General features: G+C 36.6%; 1 protein-coding gene across 1 annotated transcript; it reads left to right on the forward strand.

Annotated features, from left to right (window-relative positions):
• Nucleotides 1-1,985: 1,985 nt before the first annotated feature.
• Nucleotides 1,986-6,242, forward strand: lig4 (ligase IV, DNA, ATP-dependent). Its single transcript, XM_046838280.1, is given in 3 exon segments — nucleotides 1,986-2,200; nucleotides 3,063-3,406; nucleotides 3,409-6,242. Coding segments are annotated over 2 exon segments (2,727 nt in total). The 5' UTR covers nucleotides 1,986-2,200; nucleotides 3,063-3,075; the 3' UTR covers nucleotides 5,805-6,242.
• The last annotated feature ends 8,542 nt before the right edge of the window (nucleotides 6,243-14,784 follow it).

The raw sequence follows: 14,784 nt of genomic DNA on the forward strand, positions 1-14,784 counted from the left end.
AGTGTTTGTCCATTTGTCTGACTTTCCTTAAGGCCCCTTAACCTACAGTAGGTCATAAATCTACCAGAAATTATCCATAATATTGATATGGGAAAAAAAAAGAAATCTATCTTGGAAATTGTTTTTAACCACTGCTGCTGTAAAACCTCTGAATAAGTTTGTGTTGAAGCAGTTGGGGTGAGATGGTGGTGTAAAGGGTAGTTCCACTTCCTTACAGCTCCAGGGTCCTGGATTTAATCCTGAGCTCGGGTTACTGTCTGTATAAAGTTTCTGTGCATGTCTCTCCCACCTCCTATAGATATGTCAGTGGGTGAAAGTGTGTAAGTGTGTGTGTGGGGTGGGGTGAACTTATCTAGACGGTATTCCTTATTTGCACACAGTATTCACAGTGATAAACAAATCACTAATGTGGATTTTTGCACTCTGTGGTGCTCCAGAAGCATCAAAGCCCTAACCATTGTGATACCTTCAGCAACTTTGCATCCTTTGTTCCGAAATGATCCTGTTGACAGATTCCTGTTTCGCACTGGCAGCTCTCTGCTATGTTTTGCATTTGTGGCTTGGTGACATTTTATTGTTGTGCCCAGTATTTCTTCCTGCAGTATACGGTATCATTCATACAGTGTTTTTTTGTGAATGCTGTCAGATACTGATGTGTAAAGTTCCCATTTAACTCGACAATGTCTTCCTTATTTCATTATACTGCCATACTCAAAAATATATCGCACCACAGCAAAGAAATTCGGTGTGAAACTGATAGAAAAGTTGAATGGATAAAAAAAATTGTTGAATAGGTAAAAAAGAGCTAGCAAAATTTCTCCATTCTTGAGTAGTCTGTCAATTTTTTTTTTGTTGGTGATGGTTTCTGCACACGGAGGTCACAGAACGGTTGCTAGAACGGTTACAATGGTGTTTTATAGAAAGAAAAAACCCATTTAAACCAAAATCTTGCATATAAATAAATAAACCAACAAAAACAAAAGAGCAAGCCTTTTTTTGCCTGTGTAACGCACCTGATATTAATATAACAACAGACTTATCTCATAGGATAGAAAGTGTTTGTTTTATTTCTACCTAAGAAAAAAGTGATGCAGCGACGCTTTAATCTGTCACTAAAGGACTAAAGCGTCGCTGCATCACTTTTTTCTTAGGTAGAAATGAAACAAACGCTAAACCCTATTGACACATTTAGCAAGTAATCAGGCTGATTTGTAGGTTATGCAGGATGCCAAATAAATCGCAGCTTCCATTAAAGATTAGATTTAATGATGTACTTTACTGAGCAAGTAATTCAGGGTGATTTGTCCTTTTAAACTTATGCAGTTTTTAATCTTTACAAAAAATTTGAACAGGAAGTGCGCCCTCTGCTGGATATATATTTTAAAATATATTTAAAAATAAATATATAAAAAAAAAAAAATAATAATAATAATATATATATATATATATATATATATATATATATATATATATATATATATATATATATATATATATATATATATATATATATATATATATATATATATATATATATATATATATATATATATATATATATATATATATATATATATATATATATATATATATATATATATATATATATATATATATATATATATATGCATACTTTCAAGGTTACAGTAGAAAATGTACTAAATAACAACAAAACAAAATTTAATTTATATAATGCAATGTAATGCATGTAAAAATGAAAAATTTACACCGTATTTAAAACAAAAAAAACACTGAAAAAGCTCGAACTCGAAATCAAATGTATTTATTTACAATCTATAAACATATATTAGCAGATCATGAAATAAACATACAGAAGTAATTAAATAATAAACACCCCTTTCCGAGCCGTCAGACAGTGTGCGCATGCGCGTGGAACATGTGGCGTCACGTCCTTGTGTTACATTAAAGATCGACGTTAGGAAACGAAAAAGGACGTTATTTAGTGTATTTTTTTATTATTATTTACAATAAAGATACAGTTACTACAATCACAAAATATATCAGAAAAATTTTTTTTTTACTACCATATTGAATGTTAGTAATGTCTGTAAATAGCGTCAGCTTCCGGGGGAACTGTTTGTGTCAGCTTCAATATCACTCCGGATAAGATGTTCATAAACAAGGAAATGTAGAGCAAGTTGAGACATCAGTCGTTTAACATCTGGCCAGTTCAAACACAGTGAGTGTATTCGCTGTATATATATATATATATATATATATATATATATATATATATATATATATATATATATATATATATATATATATATATATATAAAACCTGTGCTAATTACTAAGGATCTATCTATCTATCTATCTATCTATCTATCTATCTATCTATCTATCTATCTATCTATCTATCTATCTATCTATCTATCTATCTATCTATCTCTATGCAACAATATTAATATTATACTATAAATGTTTGAATTTGTCCTCATAATTCAGTTACTGTCGTTTTGATATAATTATGTACATTATGTTGGCAAAAGTTTGAAGAATTTCATTCCAAATTCTGTCCCAATTTGCTCTTATAATAACCTCCACTCTCTTGGGAAGATGTTCCACTAGAGTTTTGTGTTTATTCAGCCACAAGGGTGTTAGTGAAGGCAGGTTCTGATGTTAGTGAGGTGTGGAGGTCTGGGGTGCAGTCATTGTTCCAGTTCATCCCAAAGGTGTTCAGTAGGGTTAAGACCAGAGCTCTATAGCAGGCCACTCAAGATCTTCCTCTCCAAACCATTTAAACCATATCTTCATGGAGCTTTGTGCACAGGGGCATTGCCATTCTGGAACAGGTTTGGGTTTCCAAGTTCAAGTGAACACATTTTTATTATAGCGCATCTAAAGACGTCCTGTACAATTGAGTGCCTCCAGCTTTGTGGTAACAGTTTGGAGAAGAATCACATATGGCTGGAAAAGTCAGGTGTCCCAATACTTTTGTCAATATAGTGTATCTTGTGTGTGTGTGTGTGTGTGTGTGTGTGTGTGTGTGTGTGTGTTGTAGTAGTAGTTTAGTAACTTCATGTTTTTTTTATTTTAAGGGCATTATCAGTCATGGAAGGAACATCCAACAGTGACACTACATCTCAAACATCTGTGGCTGCACAAGTGCCATTTCTTGACCTGTGCACTGTTCTTGAAAACATCCAGAAAGCTAAAAATCGGCCAGACAAGGCGAAGTGTTTAAAAGATTTTTTAGATTCATGGAGAAGGTTTCATGCAGCTCTTCACAAAGAGAATCCCAACACTACAGACTCGTTTTATTCAGCTATGCGTCTTATTGTGCCCCCTTTTGAAAGGGAGAGAATGGCCTACGGTATCAAAGAAAGCATGTTAGCCAAACTCTACATCGAGGTCTTAGGTCTTCCAAAATCGGGGCCAGAGGCAAAAAACTTCTTAATTACAGAGCCCCTACTTCATCGAAAGGAGAATCTGGAGACTTTGCACTTATGGCTTATTTTGTCCTTAAAAAGAGATGCACAAGCCAAGGTAATCTGAGTATCAAAGAAGTCAATGATTTCTTAGACTCAGTAGCTTTGAATAATGCCAGCAAGCAGAAAGATCTTGTAAAGAAAAGCCTTTTACATTTGATTACGCAGAGCTCAGCATTAGAACAAAAGTGGCTTATTCGTATGATCCTGAAAGACATGAAACTTGGCATAAGCAAGGAGACCGTTCTCCAGGTTTTTCACACAGATGCTCCAGAGCTGTACAACGTCACTACAGACTTAGACAGGGTCTGCAGACAACTACATGACCCCTCAGTTTCCTTGAATGAAGTGTCCATTGGCCTGTTTTCTGCCTTCAAGCCTATGCTGGCGGCTGTTGCCAACATTCGCCAGGTGGAGAAACAGATGGGGAACCAGCCGTTCTATATTGAGACCAAGCTGGATGGTGAGCGCATTCAACTCCATAAGGATGGGGATGTGTACAAGTACTACAGCCGGAACTCGTTTGAATATACGCAACAGTTTGGGGCTTCGCCACTAGAGGGTTCCCTCACACCGTACATCCACAATGTCTTTAAATCTCATGTTGTCAATTGCATCTTGGATGGAGAGATGATGGCTTATAATCCCACCACAGAGACCTTCATGCAAAAAGGAAGCAAGTTTGATGTCAAGCGGTTGCTGGATGACTCAGACTTGCAGACTTGCTTTTGTGTGTTTGATGTCCTGCTTGTCAATGACCAGAAGTTTGGAAACGAGCCTCTGAAGAAGCGTTACGACACTCTCAAGACAGTCTTCACACCCGTCAAAGGCCGGATCCAGCTGGTACAGTACACTGAAGCCAAAACCAGGCAGGAAGTGATAAATGCTCTTAATGAGGCTATTGACGATCGTGAAGAAGGCATCATGGTCAAAGACCCAATGTCCATCTACAAGCCAGATAAACGTGGTGAAGGCTGGTTGAAGATCAAACCTGAATATGTTGACGGCCTAATGGATGAGTTGGATTTGCTAATAGTGGGAGGCTACTGGGGGAAAGGCAGACGGAGCGGAATGTTGTCACACTTTCTTTGTGCTGTTGCCGAAACTTCAAGTCCTGGAGAGAAGCCAACAATGTTCCATACACTGTGTCGCATTGGATCAGGCTACACCATGAAGGAGCTATATGAGCTTGGCCTGAAACTGGCCAAACACTGGAAAGTTTATCGCAAGAGTAACCCCCCTGTAGGCATTTTGTGTGGAACAGAGAAGCCAGAAGTTTACGTTGAGCCAAGAAACTCGGTGATCATTCAAGTCAAAGCAGCAGAAATTGTTACCAGTGACATGTACAAAACCAATTGCACTCTACGATTCCCCAGGATTGAGAGGATTCGAGAGGACAAAGAATGGTATGACTGCATGACCTTGGATGAGCTAAATCAGTTCCGAGATAAAGCCTCCGGTAAGCTGGCATCTAGGCACTTTTACTTCAAGGAAGATGAGCCAGAAAAGAAGAAACGCAAACTTGCATCCAAGCCTAAAAAGACCATTGGCATTGTTGATCACTTCAAAGCTCAAGACCTGTCCACTGTCACCAAAGAGACTGACATGTTCGAAGATGTGGAATTCTGCGTCATGAGTGGAAGCAGTACACATTCCAAGGCCGATCTTGAAAAGGCAGTTGCCCGTTGTGGAGGCATTGTAGTCCAAAACCCTGGAAAGGACACGTACTGTGTGATCGCAGGCGTTGAAAACGTGCGGGTAAAGAACCTCATCGGTTCAAACCAACATGACATCGTATGGGCTTCCTGGCTCCTGGAATGTCTGGACAGGAAACAGGTGCTACCATGGCAACCCAAACACATGATCCACATGTCCCCTTCGACAAAGGAACACTTTGCTAAAGAGTATGATTGCTATGGAGACAGCTACTACGTCGACACAGATGAGCAGCAGCTGAGGGACGTCTTCAGCAGAATGGGGCCTGTTGAAGTGGATGCAGGATCCATCGCTTCAATCGAGCAGAAGTACGGCTGGGATGATTTGCCTATTAGCATGTTCAGACCTTATCGTGCTTACTTTGATCGATGTGCTGAGATTGGAAATCGAACAAGTTTTATTAAGGGTACATGTCTTGACTTTCGGGCTCTGCAGTTTCGCTTCCATGGGGGCGCAGTAGTAGAAAGCCTAGAAGAAGGGGTGTCGCATGTGGTCGTGGCAGGTGAAGAGAGATTATTGGAGCTGAGGACACACAGACGCCTCTTTACAAAAAAGTTTAAAATCGTTCGAGAAACATGGGTGACTGATTCCATTAACGCAGGACACGTTCTTAATGACAGTGATTACCTTGTGTAAAGTGGGGACGACTACACAATGTTTCATATCACTTGAAGACTGCGTTGTCTTCAAATTATCTTTATCCTTGCCATTATCCAGGCTAAAATGATGTCTGGATCTGATTGTGGCTTGTGCTGTGATTCTAAACATTTTTAATGAATTGAGAAAATCATTGTTTAGCTTTGTATTTTTAACTATAGGTGTATTTTTATTAACAATTGCAGATTTTTAGACAATGCTGTTTTTTAATTTTTTTAGACAGATAGGCGTTTGTGTAACCTCAGAAGTCTCATTTTGCTTGCTTACAGAGAACAACACTTGGATGAAAAAAACGATAAAGATTTTACAAAGGAATAAAGAATAAACCTGTTTTTATCTACGGCTGTTATTTTATGTAATATATTTGATTGCTATGAATAAAGATCAGGAAGGTGACTGTATTTCCCTTGACAATAATTCTCTTGTTATTGTATTGCTTTCACCGCTTCTGATTATTCTAGAATGTAATTTTTGTTTTAAAAAGCATGAAAGGCTTCATTTATATTCATCAATCATAAACAATTTCAGGCACTCTGACTTCCTGATTGTTTCTTGCAGTTACCTTTGCTCCAGGGCCCTGTTTTGTATGTTCTCAACTCGTCTGCATGGTTTTCGCTGATAGGTTTTCTGGTTTCTTCCCACAAACAAGGCAGTAGTTAATGTGTGAATGTGTGTAGGTTCCCTGTGATCTCCCATCCAATGTTTCCAAAAACACACGCCCTGGATCCACCATGACACTGACCAGGAAACAGTGATTATTGGAAATGTATATCATTTTATAACATAAGTATATAAACTATATGGAGAAAGGTTTGTGGACACCTGACCATACGTTTTGTTTGTATGTGCTTTTTAAACATCTAATTCCACATTTAATCTACATTTGCTATTATAAAAACTTCTACACATCTCTTGATGCTCCACTAGATTTGGGAGCGTGCTCGTGGAGACATGGACAGTCAAGGTATTAGTCAAGTGAGGCACTAATGTTTAGTATTGAGGTCTGGGGTGCAGTCAGCCTTCCAATTCATCCTGAAGGATGACACATTTGAAGACACTCAAGATCTTCTACTTTATGGAGCTGGTTTGTGCACATTGTGTACATGAAAAAATTGAATGTAACTGCATCTAAAGACATCCTATACATTTGTGTGCCTCCAACTTTTTAGCAGTTTGAGCAAAGAGCACATTTGCCTGGAAAAGTCATGTGTCCCAATACATTTATCCATATAAATCATTAAAGATGTAGATAGCATTGTCTTTATATAAATTGTAATTTTTTTAATGGTGACTCCATACTGACCTAAAACATTTTTTTTTAACTCAATTTATTATGCTTACAATGAGTTATACTGAACCTTCCTGCAGTGTTGAAAAACATTTAATGACATTTATCTTCTAAAAGCATCAGTGGTGTCTCTCTCTCTCTTTCTCTTTCTCTCTCTCTCTCACACACACACACACACACACACACTCTCTTTCACTCACAGCCCTGAGGGGTATAAGAGGAGCTTAAGAGCCCTTTATAAAGGTAATCCATGGGGAATGAGGAAATCCTGTGGCCAGAGGGTTAGGACAGGAGAGTGAGGACACTGCTGCCAGGTAGAAGCACAACAGGGGTCTGAGCTGAAATGGCTCCCTGAGTGCTTGGTGGAAGGGAGCACAAAAATCTGAAAGGTTCCTGTATAGAAAAGGTCAGTAAAGTATCATGGGATTGCATCAGTCTTCACTGCCATTCTAACAGTGGTGCTACATGTTGCCTTTGGCTGTTCTGTGACCTGTATTATGATTCATATTATTAGAAATACAATTAGGGTAAATATATACAGATCCTTAATAAGTGCAAAAGGTGCAATCTTCTCTATTCTAGTCTTGATGACAAATTAGTGACATATTGTGATCTGTAGAGGGAGCACTTTGCTAGTTCTTTTATGCTGAGAATGGATTTTATTTACTTAGCAGAAACCATTAAGGAACAGTTATCAAAATTTCAATCAGCAGAATGCAAAATAAATACACATTTTGCACAAAAGCCATAAGTTGGAGTTGGAGAAAAACTATTTCAAGCTTGTGACTAATTTCTGTCAATCATGGATGTCTTAATCAGTTATCAGTGATAATTGGACATTCCTTCTAAGCAGACAGGAGAGAGATGTTCTATCATGCCAGGCCTCGCCAGGAATTAATTGCTGGGAAATGGCAGCATGCGTCTGACAGCAATGAGGCACCCCATGTGGATACACTTTCTAATAATGACTAAATTTGCCTTGCAAATGAACATTTATTTACTTGCGATGAGTCCACCTACTGCTTTTGTGCAATTAACTGTCTATTCCTATATTTTAAGGTTCATTCATAGACAAAAGCTTTAAATAAAAAAAAAAACACACAATTATGAAGATATATTCTTTGTTTAGTCTCTGGTTTCAGAGCTCTAACTCCCAAACAGTTACATAACAGTCCATTGAGAAAACTGTATTAAATCATAATAGCTACATGCACCGATACTGTACATGTTTGTAAGTTCAAGCTACAGCACCTACTGCTAACAGCTAATCATTACGTCCTATTTCAGATCTTTTGGGATAACTGCAGAATAAACCTGTGTACATGGCATGCAGATCTTCATCAGCTCTAATCCAACTGGCTCTTCTTGGCTCTGCCTCCTGCTATTGGACTTCTTTTCAGAGGCAGCCTTTTAATGACTCTGTTATTGTATATGGATGTGGTGGATCCCTGGTGGCAAACATCTGGTCTGCTTAATACAGAAGTAATATGATGCTATCTTAAATTGGGATTAGTTCTTATTACTTCCTGCTGGACTAATGGAATTTGGTCAAAGCTTGGGAACGCTTTAAGCAGACACAAGAGAGTTGTTGAAAATTAAAATGTCTGAAAGCCATCTTAGCATCTAACCATCTACTACTATGATCTTTACAAATATAAAGATAAAAAAGGTATTAATTTTTTTATGCCGGTGAATTATCTTTTTAATATTTCTGTTAAATTGCACTGGCTCCTGGAGGTCTGTGTCAACTATTTCTTGAACTCATTTTTTTCTGGCTTGACCTCTTCCAATCAGTGTAAGAAAAATGTAACTCATATTTATGGTTAGACATTACAGTGTATTGATCTACATTATGGTTCTACATCTGTCTATTTGTTATGACTCTTTATATATATATATATATGTGTGTGTGTGTGTGTGTGTGTGTGTGTGTGTGTGTGTGTGTGTGTGTGTGTGTGTGTGTGTGTGTGCTGCTTGCTGCATGTACTGTAACCACATATGCTTCTGAATTTTCACATAAATAATATTTAATTACAAAATAGGACACTGAGAATTGGTGCGGTTTTACAATATTCATACAGAATAAACCAAATGTTTATTGATGATTTAAATATAATGCCTAAATAATGTTTTTAATACAGTGGAATATTCAAATAATACTTATCACGAGAAAATAATATTAACTTAAATAAATTTATGCTGATCAGTCCTATTTTATGGTTGTTTATCTTTTCTTTTTTAATATAAAAAGCTTGTAATGTAGCACATTGTGCTTGTGCCCTCGATAAAAATTCATCTAGTTGCTGTCCCAGAATTTTGGATACGAGCTGCGTAGTGTTCGCACATGGTTTTCTCTCCATATGTGCAGCCAAAGAGTTATTTGACTGCTTTTCACTGAATTTTATTTTTTGCTCTGCATCATCAATCATTCAACATACCTGAGTGTTCCTGATTTTGAACAAAATAATCTGTCCTCAAAGACTACTTTTCAAGAAGCACACCCAAGATCTGAAACTAGCCGAAATCTATGGGCATTGGTAAGTGAGACACTTTTTTTTTTTTTTTTCTTAGCCTTTATGTGAGGAAATAAGAGACATCATAGATACAATATCTGTAGTGACACTTTGCCTTTGTGCAGAAATGTAAAATATTAAATTCTATATTTGCTATACTGACATAAACTTCTTTTGAACTGGCACAGTATGTTTGAAAAATACCAACCCTGGCAACCCTGTGAATAACTGTCCTCTCCACTGCTGCTCATCTACTGTGAAAATTCATAAAGCAACTATGGGGCAGCATTATTCCTGCCCCAGTGGCCTCTAAAAGCGCTTGTTGTAGTTGCCATTTCTTGCCACTAAGTACAAGAATAACATGGGACTAAAGTGAATATGCTGTCTCACAAGTTCAAGGTAAGCAAATAATTGAAACATTAGCATATATCTGTTATAAAGCAACATTTTTATATAGTCATAATAAAAAGAATTTCAATAGAATTTCAAACGTATAGAGTTAGTGAATGTGAAATTTGGAAACATTTGTTGAACAGCTGATCTATATGGTTCCCAAGGGTGAGACGCCACTGTATCCCAGACACATAATTTGATTATTTCATGCATGCAAGCTAGTGTTTTGTTCAACTCTGATATTTCAGCATATTTTGGAGAATGGAAATGATATGGCCTATAATGGAAGTGGTGTGGCCTTTGTAACAAGATCATAATGAACAGATGACCCACTTTCATCTTCACATTTGCTCTCAGTCTTTTTTCTGTCTTTCCACAGTTGATGTTTAAATGTGATTTCTTAGTATTGACATGTAATTTAGCAGCCTGAATAGTTTGTTGTATTGTTATAAGCTGGACCAGGCTGCATCTTTTGACTAGTAAAAACATAGATTTATCAAATATGAATGCTCTATTAAACATTAATATATAATAGTGTATGATAATAATAACAGCATAAGATTAAGTGGGATAATCAATGTTTAGGAGTGTCTTACACGATTTTAACTCCTACGTATTGTGTAAGGTGATTATACGTCTTTCTACAATGTGCATTTTAACTGTGAAACACACGTCTTGTCATGGAGTATACATGTTTTACTGCAGCGTATACATGTCATGTTAAACTTAGAAGATAACAGAATGGCAATAAACTGTATTTCACTGCTGCTTCATGATTGGCATATACAGACTTTTTTTAATGAAGTGTACAGTGCTTGTGTACTGAAAAAGTTTTATATGTAAAAATATAGTCATATGAGCACAGATATTCATTTGGCATAGATTTCTCATATAAACTTATACTATTAAATGTGTACAGACCAAAAAATAATAACATGCACAATGAAAAAACATATACGCAGACAAATTTATAATAGAAAATCTATTTTGAAACAGTTGAGTATTAAATATGTATGACATACTGTATCTAAAGGTTAATTTCTTTAGAAAAAATGGCAACATAATAGGTACAGATTAAATGTAACTGGATTGTGATATATATATATATATATATATATATATATATATATATATATATATATATATATATCAATCACAATCAAATATATTGTGATCTCAGCACTTAAAATATAGAGCATAATGTTGTATCTCCCAGTCATTCTTAAGCTAGATTGAACCTTATCTTGCAGTATTTTGCATTATAATGTAAGCAGTGCCATCCATGGTGTGCTCCTGGTTGCACAATTGTGTGTATACAAGTAGATTAGATTGGATTTGCTGTTGCATTTGAAGTGAAATCTCCCTGAAGTGAAGAGCTAAAATATGTATGCAATAGGGCATCCAATAATCCTGTTTGGTATTCTCAACCAAAAAAGGTACAGGTCACCTTTATGACATAAATTTTTCATTGACCCACAGGCATGTAATATCTACTGCTCTTTATCATTTTACACCCGTAAAAGGCACATCGCATAGATGTCCCCACACACACATATCCTCACATTTCTGACTGAGTGAAATAATAAGGTCTACCATTTTGTGACAAAAGACCTAAGAAAGGTTTTATCATCTGTGTAATGTTCACTTTAGTTAGTCAAAAAGTGCTCATCTATTGTATATTACCAAGGTCTTTTTCTGTAATAATATTGCGATATCTGATAAGGTCAATAAATGTATAAATTAATTTAACGACCAATTAGACATTCTTACAGTTAAGCAGCAGTTAATTCATATAGACAAAAACACATCAATCTTCTGAATCTCTACCTTAAAAATGTTAACAAAGATATGCAATATCTCAAGATGAGGACATGATGAAACAGTCATGCAATAGCAAGAATATAATGTCTCCATGTCTTTCTTTTGTTCAGCTCTTTTTAGTTTTTAATAAAGTTGGGCAGCTTCATATGCACACAGACACACACAGACACACACAGACACACACACACACACACACACACACACACACACACACACACACACACACACACAAGCTCATTTAACGATCTAGGCCAAAATCTACATGGCATTTTTAAAGGCACAGATTCATGCAGCAGAAAACTGTAATATTTTATTCTCTCTTTCTCTTTCTCTCTCTCTCTCTCTCTCTCTCTCTCTCTCTCTCTTTCTCTTTCTCTCTCTCCTGCTTCAAATGTCATGCAACTCCCTAGGATCTTCTAAAACCACAGTATGCCTGGTATATTATGTAATAGTACAAAAAGGCAAAAATACCCCTGATTATCCTTTAGTTTCAGTTTAAAAATCACATGAAGACTCATATAGATGTATAATATACAGTGTCTCACAAAAGAAAGTACGCCCCTCACAATTCAGCAAACATTTTATTAAATGTTCTCAAATTGTATATGCTTTAGAGCAGAGGTGGGAAGTAACGAAGTACAAATACTTCATTGCAGTATTCAAGTATTAAGTATCCGGGTTTTTTTTACACAAATATCTGTACTTTCTACTTCTTACATTTTCAAAACATGCTCATTACAGGTTGTAATATATTTGGTGACATGTCAATATTTTTTCTTCTCATTGTCAGCCCTTCAACCTATTTTCCTATTTTCAACCTAACTTTGTCATTGTGCGGTTTTTTTCAACCTATCACTGGTGTATAATTTTCTTTCTCTCACACACACCACAGATGTAGGCTAGTTTACGAAGCTAACAATAAGCAAGGCAGAAGTCATCATCTTTTCTCTGCTTGTGTTTAATATGGTGGATGTTCAGCCTGGATACATTCATTATTTAACAAAATTAAAAATTCGCTGTATTAATATATTAATATGATGTGAGGTCCAGTTATCAGCATGACACTAAATCAGGTAGTAGTAATGACTACTTTTTACTTAAGTACATGTCAGAGCTCATACTTCTTTACTTTAACTGAGTAAAAAATTGTAGTCAGTTCTTCATGTTTTACCAGAGTCTTTTAAAACATAAGTATCTGTACTTCTTCTTGAGTGGAGGATGTGTGTACTTTTGCCATTTTTGCTTTAGAGTAGTCAATGTGCAGCTTGTATAGCAGTACAGATTTACTGTCTGCTAAAAATAACAACCATTATTATCTGAACAACTGGCAACAAAATTGAGTACACCCTCAGTAAACATGTCAAAACTGTGTCCAAATTGTCAATATTTTGTGTGAGCACCAGTGTTATTTAGCACTGCCTTAATCCTCCTGGGCATGGAATTCACCAAAGCTGCACAGGTTGTTGCTGGGATCCTCTTCCATTCCTCCATAATGACATCACGGAACTGCTAGATGTTAGACACATGGCGCTTCACCTTCTGCTTAAGGATGACCACTGGTGCTCAATAATATTCAGGTCTGGAGACATACTTGGCCACTCTATTACCTTCACCTTCAGCTCCCTCAGCAAGGCAGTTGCCATCTTGGCGTTGTGTTTGGGGTTGTTATAATGTTAAAAAACAGTCAATCAGCTTAGTTTCTGAAGGAAGGGCATCATGTTCTGCTTTAAAATGTCACAGTACAGGTTGAAATCCATGTTTCCCTCAATGCCTCAGACCATGATGCAACCACCACCATGATTGACTGTAGGCAAGGCACAATTTTCTTGGTACTCCTCACCAGGGCGTTGCCACACATGCTGGACACCATCTGAGCCAAACAAGTTGATCTTAGTTTCATCAGATCAGAGGACTTAGTTTCCAGTAATAGAAGATATGCAAGAAATCTATCCAGCCATTCCTACAAAATTCCCTGATTTATTCTTGCAGACATGATCAGTGACCTTAAAAAGATATGCTGATATGAGTTAGAAAGTGCTGTTTTTGATTGTGGATTAGATTTTTGGAAGAAGGGGATTTACAACTTTTTGTTTTCATTAGTGGATGAGTAATTTTTAAAAAAGGGTGTCAACAAGTTATGTTTTTTTCATGGTTTCCCAGACAGATATTATCAGTTTTATGAGTGCAGCTAAATGTTCACAAACTATAAGAATGATTGTCAAAACACACTTCACACTTTTACAGCCATACAAAAGCTATAAATCAATTTCAGTCATCTCAAGTTTTAGTGTTTTTAAGGTTTTACAGGTTTTCCACCAAGACATTTGTTGAGTGACTTTGAATAGTGGCTTTGAATGTTCTTTCACACTAAGAGCTTATAATGATAATGATTGCAAAGATGTTATGCCAATTTGAAATATATTTATAAAGGACAATGAAAAACAAAAGGAGGCATCCGGTCATGATTGGGTGGGATTGGAATAAAAAAAAAAGTTCAATGTGATACTTGCACAGTTGACTGTACAATTGCCTGAAATACTAGCAAAGTACATTTTGCCTACTTTCTTTTGTCTGCCATTTTCTGATGGTTTGCCTTGGGTCCTCTGGTGGTCTAGTGGTTAAGATGCAGCGCTCTCACCGCTGCGACCCGGGTTCGATCCCCGGTCAGGAACCATCCCCAGCCACTCTTCAGTGCCTAAATTAGGAAAGGCATCCAGCGTAAAACATGTGCCAAATCAAACGTGCGGAGAATCCGCTGTGGCGACCCCTAACGGGAGAAGCCGAAAGAAAGTTTGTTTAAATTACTAGTTAATTAGTCAACTAGTCTAAGCAACCTCCTTTATCTATGACTTCTGCTTGTGTTTTTGTGAGAAGAGTAGGAGGAGCCATTCACAATGATCTTATATTTGTAGATGCATTCTTAAATGCAAGTTTCTACATTCCA

Source organism: Silurus meridionalis, chromosome 24 (assembly GCF_014805685.1).
Source record: "Silurus meridionalis isolate SWU-2019-XX chromosome 24, ASM1480568v1, whole genome shotgun sequence".
Lineage (NCBI taxonomy): Eukaryota > Metazoa > Chordata > Actinopteri > Siluriformes > Siluridae > Silurus > Silurus meridionalis.